The 10,158-nt window shown below is 37.3% G+C and overlaps 1 protein-coding gene across 1 annotated transcript; it reads left to right on the top strand.

Moving 5' to 3' along the window:
* Positions 1 to 2,049: 2,049 nt before the first annotated feature.
* LOC137942170 (uncharacterized) lies at positions 2,050 to 2,610 on the top strand. Its single transcript, XM_068787862.1, has one exon. The coding sequence runs from the start codon at positions 2,263 to 2,265 to the stop codon at positions 2,488 to 2,490; it is 228 nt and encodes a 75-aa protein (XP_068643963.1). The 5' UTR covers positions 2,050 to 2,262; the 3' UTR covers positions 2,491 to 2,610.
* The last annotated feature ends 7,548 nt before the right edge of the window (positions 2,611 to 10,158 follow it).

The following is a 10,158-nucleotide window of genomic DNA, read 5'->3' as shown; positions in this document are numbered from 1 at the left end:
GAGTTGCGTAAGAGACAGAGACGGGAGGCGTGCCGGGATTGAAGATAAGAGGAATGGGTGAGAAGGGACAGAGTAGAAGGAATCAGAATCATCCACGAGGCCACATGCATAGAGTTAAAGAGATGAAATGCACCGGCCGGCCTCGAAGGACCCGGTGTATACAGTCCGCATAATCATTTGGGGTCTGTGTCCTTCGTTGAGATTGCCCTGAAAAACACTGCGTTTTACCGAATGGGATTAAGATTCCTTCAAGTCATCCTTAACACTGTGATGTACCAAACTCGACCGTGATTTGATGGGACTGATAATGGGATTAATTTCTCATTTATTTTCGTCCTGTCATCTTCCTATCCATTATTTCAATTTTCAAGGGGTAATGAACTCAGCAATTTGAAAGCAACTTTTGGCATAGCTCTTGGGTTCGAGATGTAACTCGTTATAAATTGTGTTTTTCAAATGTTAGTGACAGTCTTCGATGACATCTAGGGCTTGTTAGTGTTTAAACATTTTTCTAATTAGAATTTTTTATTAAGAGAATCGTATAATTTTTTAGTCAATATAGGTAAAAAAATTAAGTGATTTGAATAATTATTTGACAATTGATGGTGTAATATTTTTAGCACGAGATAATTTATATTTGATATTTTATTGTATTAAATTTTTATTGAAGTTGTATGATAATGTATGAGATTGATTATTAATTTTTATTTATTTTTATAAAAAATACACTAATAGATTCATATAATTTTTCTTAAATTTTTTTATGTAATTTCCTAGTAGGATTTTATCTAAAAGTTTCTTAAAAATATGTATTCTATGAAAAATATTTATAACTTTTTTCGGCCTATAAGCAAATGAGAGACAAGATGGTGTCAACTTTAAGGGCATAAATGTGATTATTTAATCACATATTTCACTGTGTAGGGCCTCCTAATACAAAGGCTAATCTTCCATCAAACCGAGGGCCAATTAGTTTTTGTATTTGTAGAAGAGATCACCTTTTTTTATGCTGCTGGTACACCCAATGGCGCATATGTTACTGACTTATATCATATGATTATATATTAAGGGCATTTAAGCGCTTGGTTGACTGCGAATTATAATTGGACAGGGGCCTAGGAGTTGGATGTCTGAGGGGGGACTCCTTTAACGTTAAGAGCCTCATCTACAAGGAATTCACCTATCAACACAAAAAAACCAAAGAAAAGCCGCAGACAAAAAAACAAATAAACCCACTCAGTTGGATCGTGGCCACAGCTCACTTTCTGAGCTTTTATGAAAGCAGACAAAACGTTAAGGAAAGAGTTAGTGATGATGAGACTAACGGGATCAAAGCTACTAGGATCAATGTTGAAATTCGTGAAGACTCTTCCATCTGCAAAGTCTTTCATATGCGAAAGATTTCATTTTCGCCAGAGTGGTCACCGAACCCATACTTTTAAGAAACTGATTGAACATCGACAGAAAACCACTCATACGCTTTCCGGGAAAATAATGGCAAAACTGAAAGCTCAATGGTTTCATTGCTATAAAGAGTGAGCTAAGGTAGGGAATCCTCGAACGTGTTTTTTTGGCACGGCGGTTCCTTATCCTGATGTTCATGGCCTGCCGATTCCCATTGATGTTCAAGCCGGACGGGGCAATCGACCAAACAGAGTAAGGGGTTGATCGATCATGTTCTAACCGATTTGGCTATTGGGGAATCCAGAGTTAGTATAGTTTGGTTTCGAACTACTAAAAACAGGTTTCTTTAATGATTTTTTTTAAAGTAAAGGTTAATATGAAATTGTACGTAAGGCATAAATGGTTATTTTTAAATTCTATTAATTGCATTAACAAAGGGAAGTTAGTAGTCTAAACATGAACTTAAACCGCCTCCGCTTTACAAAGGACACGCGGATGACATGTATCCCTTCGCAATGAGCTGAACACTACACATTTAGCGACACGTCGCCTCAAAAGAACACTACACATTTAGCGACACGTTGCCTCAAAAGAACACTACACATTCTAGCTCCTTCCAACACGTTCTAGCGCCTTCCATTTAGCGACACGTCGCCTCAAAGTGTCATAAAGTGTCGCCACTTGTAACCCACATTCTTTGATAAAATTGCCCAAACTCTTCCATCTCTTCTCACTCCAAGGGCAGCAGACACTTACGCTTGAGCTTCAGCCTGCAGCCAGAAAGAGAGTGGTCTTTTCATACTAGCCTGATCGATTTTGTGGTCGAGACTCGAGACGTCAAAAGATTTCAAAGCGAGAATGGGAACGGGCGTTCCTCTCTGCATCCAGTGCGGGACCGCGAGCAACCCTTGCCGGTGCAAGGTGGTAGGGCCGACCCTCGGCTTCCTGGCATTTGCGGTCGCAGCGATCGTGGAGTGGCCAATCGGTGCGCTGGTTTACTGCTTCCGACACATGAAGGGTCGTCGCATAATGGCTCACCCGGCGACTGTCGTCTACCCCTCAGTCAGCAATGCAATCCCTATATGACCTATTAAGGGCAGTGGCCTTCACTCATCATTCATATCGTATCAGCATGCAATGGTGTGGGAGTAAACATGTAACTCGTCTGTCCTTTTAATGCATAATACCAACTTTCATGCTTTTCAATATTTTTTCTTGGTCAATTTTTCTTCTCCTTACTCTTTGGATATTGGTCTTTAATTAGCTCTTTTGGGTATGAAATTCGAAGCACTAAATCTTGCAACTATAACAACTATAGTACATCAGTTTGGAAGCCAATTCAGATGGGCTTGTGCTGTGAGTATTGACTAGTTGCCTTAGACTCGATGACGACGCGGGGTGCGAGCCCCATTTATTTATTGGGTGTGAAACGATTGGAAAAGGATTGACATACCATGATGACACACGGGGGCCAAATACTTGTACATCTTCCACTTGTGACACGATCGAAAAGGGAGAAGCTGCTACTTCCTTGAGGATTTAAGGTTATCTATTCGAGAGTTTTCAAAGAGATATTGGGATTTTTACTTGTGGGATATTGGGAATATTACGAGAGTTTTCAAAGGGATCATTTCTATCACCATTAAAAACAAAAAAATGATAGAAAAATTAAAAATCATTCACACGTTCTGTATCTATCGTCGATCAGGGGAACGAGCCATAACAAAAAGGGCACCGCAGAGTGCTCTCTTACCATATATTCCTGTCTTCCTCTTGAAGGCCCGGAGCATCCGATTCTCTGATTGAATTTCAAAAGAGAAACGTGAGTCACAACAGGTAAGGAAGAAAAAGAGTAAAGATTAAATATTGCATTTTCTATTTCTTCTCAAACGATGTTACAAGCGTTTGGATTCTCGTCACTGAATATGGAAGTAAGGTTGCCACCGTCCGCGTCAAGTTTGCAAATGCCCTGGCGAAGCGCAGCCGGAAATTGCACCTTCTTGTGGCTGCTGAGTTGACCAGATCCTGGGGAGCCACTGTGCGAGCTACTACTGCGATCATCGTAAGACTTACTTGAGGGAATCTCATTATAAGCGCCGAATTCCGGCGAGTCGGTGGCTTCATGGATGTTCACTGTCTTCCTACTGGAGGAGTTCAAGCTCAAAGCATGGGCTGACGGGTGGATTACGGTTTCTGGAAGGGTGTCTGAAGGAATCCACCTGACGGGCGTCCCGGGGATTGGGTTCCCCACGTAGATGTGGTTGTCGCCGGGAATTATTCGCTTTACGATCTCATCCCTCGATCTTTTCTCCCTGCCGTGCAACGATCTACGTCTCTTAGCCTTCACTGAGCATTAGGAGCACGAAAGCAAATGGAGAATCGTGGATTATTTATGAGAAGAGCGCAAAACCAGCTCATAAATTCAGTAAAAGTTTACAGAGAAAGTGGAGCCTGTGGACTCATCTGGAATTGAGAAGAGAAAATATCATAAACGCAGGATTTTCAGGGGATGTGACAAATGATTTAGGAAGAAAAACTACCGCAGGCCATGGACATGAGCTTTCCGAGGGGGTTGCAGACCATTCGTGCTCTCTTGTGTCAATCGTCTCCACACCAGGAAATGCCTCACGCCTTTCTATATATAGGTTCCACTTTCCATCCTACACTGAAAAGGGCACGCAGGCACCCTGCATTTCTATCTGCTTTTAGTCGAAAATAAGACTTTAATTTTAGTATATATTCTCATTCACAATAGCCATTTTACATACTATATATGTAAAGATTATGAGACTATGAGTGATTACGGAGATTAAAGACAATTTACATAATTATAGGATTTACGGAATATTTATAAGATTTCTTATTAAGGGAAGAAATCTTAGAGGAAATCTCAACACTCTCCCTCATCATGCCCAACTTGTCGAGACAATTGTTAAAGGCTCGATAAGACACTACATCGACAAGCTGATTTTGAGACAGAACATGGAAGGATTTCAATGATTCTTGTTTCAAACTTTTCTTTAATAAAGTGCACATCAACTTTTAAATGTTTAGTTCTATCATGTTGGACTGGGTTGTGGGCAACTATCACATGCTGCCATACTGTCACAATATAATTTCATAGGACTTGTCAGCTCAATATAGAGTTCTTGTATCAGATTTTTTATCCATAATAATTCACATATTGCATATGTCATTCCCCTATATTCAGCTTCAGTTGACGATCTAGCCACCACTTCTTGTTTCTTACTTTTTCAAGTGACCAAATTTCTACCTACAAATGTAAAGTATCCAGATGTAGATCGTCGATCCTTTATTGACCCAACCCAATCGGCATCAGTATAACCTTCAATTATCAAATCGCCTCCCTTTTTAAATAAAATTCCTTTCCCTAGAGATGATTTCAAGTAGCACAAGATACGGTTAACGGTATTCATATATTCTTCAGTTAGAGATTGCATAAATTGACTAACCATACTTAGTACATAAGCTAAATATGGTTTGGTCTAGTATGTGCAAAATACATTAACCTCACGACTAATCTCTAATAACGTTCCTTGTTTGCAGGAACTTGATTTGAATATGTTCACAGTTTTACATTTTCTTCCATGGAAGTATTGACTGGGGTACATATTGTCATACCAGTTTTCTTCAACAAATCCAAATCGTTGAGATAGAAAAATTTCTTCCTTCGATCTTGACACTTAAATACCAAGAAAATATTTTAAGTAGCCAAGATATTTCATTTCAAACTCTCTAGCAAGATGACTTTGCAATGCCTTTTTTTTTTCTGGATCAATCCCAGTTACTATCATATCATCAACATATACAATAAGAGTTGTGATTGCCTCCTTGTTAGATTTTAGGAAGAGAGTATAATTTGAGTTGCTTTGCTTGTATCCAATAGATTTCATAAAATTGGTGAACCTTCCAATTTTAACATTTGTTGTAGATACAATATGTTGTTCAGATGGTTTCATACTTTTAACATGATGATTATCAAAAGTCATATGATCAGTAATACCAAAATCAATTATCCATTCACTATTTCTACTAGGAGCGGAAGTATTAAGAACATTATCAGATGTAGCAATTAAAACTGATGCATCCTCAGTTGTGTGAGAGGTGGAAGGTTCTTCTACTGCAACAAAAGCATAAATATTTGGTTTGGACTTCCGTTTGCGAGGCTCTTTGGTAGGATCTCACCATTTTGGATATCCAATAAGTTCATAACATCGTGACTTTCACTATTTCTACTAGGAGCGAAAGTATTAAGAACCTTATTAGATGTAGCAATTAAAATTGATGCATCCTCAGTTGTGTGAGAGGTGGAAGGTTCTTCTACTGCAACAGAAACATAATTATTTGGTTTGGACTTCCATTTGCGAGGCTCTTTGGTAGGATCCCACTATTTTGGATATCCATAACATCGTGACTTTGTATGCCCAGTCACACCACAATGATTAAAAATGTGCTCTTGTTTTGCTATTCCAACCTCATAGCTGCGATTCTGAGATCCTGATGTCCGATTTTGATCACTAGTAGGACCAGTTGGTCGAGTTGTTTTAGGTTTAGCTCAACGTGCCACCATTGCAGATAACTCAACACGATCAACTTTACTATTTAAAGTGGTTCTACGAACAGAGTCACGACGTACGTAAGCATAGGCTTCTTTAAGATCCTATATCGGGTCTTTTCTAAGAATTTCGCCACGGATTTGTTCGAATTCTACATCCAATCCATTTAAGAAAATGTGTACACGTAATCTTTCAACGAATTTTCTATAGGCGATAATATCATCAGGATCTTTCGTTATAATCCTATCACGATGATCAAGTTCTTGGAAAATTTCTACAAGATCACCATAATATATTGACAGAGGGTGACCAGTCTGTTTGGTGGAGAAAACTCTCTGATTCAATGAAAATAATTGTGATTCATCTGACCCTTCATAGAAAGTTTTTACCAGAGCATTCCATATTTCGCTTGTAGTGCGTAGCCAAATATAGCGCTTCATAATATTTGGTGACATAGAGTTTAACAACCACCCCTTGACCTTTTGGTTTTTAGCATACTACTTCGTATAGGAGACATCAGATAACTGCAATTTGCATCTCCATGATCTCAGACCATACATCATAGTTTACTTCTGTAAGAATGACCCTAGTTGTAAAACTAGAGTTTTTGAATTGAACATAAATAATCGATGTGGATTCCTTTGACATGATGAAAGAAGATCGGCGATGATCATAATAAAATCACCCAAAAATATTGGTTTGGTCCGATTCCTGCCAATGCGTTGACCCGATTTGGGTCTCTGATTTCGGTCCGGTCCGAGATTTGATTCGGTTTGTTTTCCTGCTGCTAGGTTGACCCGGTTTGGATGTCTGGTTCTAGTCCGGTTGGAGTCCAGATCGTTCGACAGAAAAAAATAAAATAAAAAACAAGTACCTAAGTTAAGAGAAATAACACCTTTTTCTTCCCCGCATGTTGTACGTCTGAATTTTTTTTTCAATGTTGTCGTCCGGTGAGGAGATCTTCTCGGTAGAGTTTCGTCCGGCAAGGAGACCTTCTCGTTCTCTTCTTCCGCTTTCTCTCTGAACGGAGTCAAACCGAGTTCTTCCCTTCCTCACAAGCAACACGGCGAGAGGATTCAGCAAATTACGGCAAAACTCGTCTTATGGCGAGAGGGTTAGACAAGGTTACAGCAGAACTCGTCTTCCGGCGAGAGGGTTCAGCAAGGTCACGACAGAACTCGTCTTCTCCGAAAATGGCAGACAAATCGAAAAAAAAAACATGTCTCAATTGGAAGCTCTCTTTGATTGATTGAAGACTCTGTTTCGCGTTGATCGGCTTCCACTGGGTCGGCGTGTCTCAATCAGAAACTCTCCTTCGGTTTCACGGGCGGCAGAAAGGATTCAGATTCTGTTCATCGTGGATCAACTTCCACAGACGCTCTGATACCAAGTCTGAGAAACTCTCTTTCAGTTTCACCGGTGGCAGAAAGGATTCACTCTTCATCGTGGATCGGCTCCCACAGACGCTTTAAAAGTCGAAAATAAGAATTCAATTTCTTTCATTCACATCGTCGGCTTAAATAACCATTTTATAGACTATACATGGAAATATTACGAGTGAATATAAGGATTACACATAGTTTACATAATTACAAGATTTACGAAATATTTAAAGGATTTATTCTTAAGGGAAGAAATGTGATAGGAAATGTTAATATTTTTAGGTTTTTTTCCTGCTTAATAATGATGTCATAGCAGTAGCCAATGACCTGCATGAGAATTCAAATAGTTCCTATAGTTTTTTTCAGGAGCACTAGAAATAATGTGCTTATATTTTAGCACATTAATGTGGGTATTTCCATTGATGGCTACACTTACTAATTAGTAGTGACTGCATACAAACTTGTATTAAAGTTCAAAGAGAATAAAAACTTATAGCTTTTCCCTACTTTAAGAAGTTGAAAAAAAAAATGTGGTCTTTATAATCCTATAATAAATTACAAATACTAATAGTTCTAAGTCTGATCTTATCCTCACCCTCATTGCCTCTGCAAGTACACTTACCAACTGTGTATAAGTCATGGATGCCTGATTCTCGACCAAATTGGACCGGAATCCGATCCTTTTTCCAGTTTCACATAAGGAAAACGATTTTGAGCTAAAAACATGATACCTTATTAGTTAGTTTGGTCTGAACTTGAATGTCAACTTAGTACAACAATCATTTTCTTACAAAGAAATGGTAAACAAAAAAAAAAATTACTAGAGAGGATTCAAAACCATGACAAGTACATGCATAAAGAAGATAATATTAACCATAGTTGAATCCGGTCTAACCCGATTGGACTGAAATCAATTATCCTACTAATTTGTTGGCCAGTTCGGTTTTAATAAATTGTATTAGACATATTAAGACAAATAAAAAATAGGTAAATGGTGAAATATGGGAACAACGAGTGCTTCTACTAACGTTAATTACTCTTTTTTATATTTGGTTTCAATGTGACCTCGTAATTTGTTGTGGAGTTGTTAAAAACATCTAATGAAATTATCAATTTCCAACTCAAACAAGTTTGATAGTACGTCTCAAGTACTTAGACCATTCTTTATTCATATATAACGTTAATTACTCTTTTTGTCTTTGAAAAATGTAAAAATGATCACACCTTGACATATTATCAACTATTCGTACTCATTGGTTTTCAAAGGTTAAGGTAATATTTTTCACTTTTAGGCTATGTTTGGAACACAGAAAGTGAAAAGAAAAGAAAAGGAAGAGAAAGTACAGAGATGGGTAACTGAAAAGAAAAGAAAAGAAAATAGTAATTTCTCTTTTACACGTAAAAATATAATAGAAAAAAATTAGTAACATTTTAAAATTTTGATGATTAAAATTTTCTCTCAATTTTCTATTTTTTATTTTCTCACCAAATTCCATAATTTTGTGAGAAAAATTTTATTAACTAAATTTCTCTCTTTTTTTTTTCTTTCAATGAGTCATTGTTGCCAAACAAAAAAATATAAATTTCTATCTCTTTTTAGTTTATTTCTTTTTCTTTTTTGTGAGTTTCGAACAGGCCCTTAAGTTTTATCCTTAACTTTGTGTGTTTATAATTAAATTTATAAATTAATTAACATAATTACACAAAAAGAGGAAGAAGAAGTCTCTCCTCCCTCCTATCTAAGGTTGATAATTTTACCCGATTATCTAATTGTCAGAGTGGTTCCGTCCACTCTTGTAGGCAGTAGCTTTTCATAGCTAACAGATCGGTCCGTTGGGTTATATTGGCTAACCGCTGTCATGGTGTCAGAGCTGGGCACGCCACGTCCCGTGTTCGAATCCCTCCTACAAGAGTGGACATAACCACTTTGACACTAATAATTTGCTTTATCTGTTTAGGAATATGAGTCAACTTATCCAATTACTTGTCACCCACTTTATAAACAAAATAGATATAGATAATTAGTTTTTTGCACCTAATTACCTATTTGCCTAGTTATATATAATATAACAATTTTTTTAATATTATAAAAATATTTTATTAGTTGTCTAGTATTTTACAGTTTTGTATGTATGTTATGTGATGTTGTCGTTTAATTTTAATTTTAATTTTTTAATTTTTAACTATTTATAACTTGTTTATTTTATTAAAAATATTTTAAATTATCTATTTACTTACCTGTTTACCCAATTACCCTATAGGTAAACGGGTAAACAAAATAAACTGTTATTTATTCAGGTGAAATGGATAATAAAATGAAAGTATAATAACCTGAACGGAAATTAAAATACCCGTTGCCACTTTGAGAGCAAGACCGTGGGTCCGGGCCATCCTCCCCTCTCCGTTCATAAGGCTTCGTTCTCATAGTCCCGTTCTTTTGGTTTTTTTTTAAAGAGAATTTGCATTGAGCTAAAAAAATTTAACCTAGGCTCGTGAACCAACCCCAACCCAAAAAATCCGGTGGCTGAAGGGGTCACATCCGATCCTCCTATTTTGCCGAAGGTTAATTGACGTTGGAAAGATGAAGAATATTGCATCTCATTGTAGATCATTGCAGTTTGTGCTCCGAAAATATCTACCATTTTTTAAACGTGATAAATAAAAAAATTAAAATATCTTCAATGAATCGAGTAGATGTAAAAGATCTTCTGACCCGACGCTTACGTGTAATGAGCTCTCGAATCGAGATGCTTCCAGATCTTTTTTACGAGGTCTCTAGAAGTTCCGTTTCCTGG

Source organism: Aristolochia californica, unplaced genomic scaffold (assembly GCF_029961685.1).
Source record: "Aristolochia californica isolate CCGP_79_NKW_82.1479 unplaced genomic scaffold, dmAriCali1.0.hap1 SCAF_9, whole genome shotgun sequence".
Taxonomy (NCBI): domain Eukaryota; kingdom Viridiplantae; phylum Streptophyta; class Magnoliopsida; order Piperales; family Aristolochiaceae; genus Aristolochia; species Aristolochia californica.
This window is presented reverse-complemented; position numbering and strand designations above follow the sequence as displayed.

Bases quoted from the DNA above. Each gene is read 5' to 3' on its own strand.
- LOC137942170 (XM_068787862.1), top strand. From the start codon at position 2,263: ATGGGAACGGGCGTTCCTCTCTGCATCCAGTGCGGGACCGCGAGCAAC.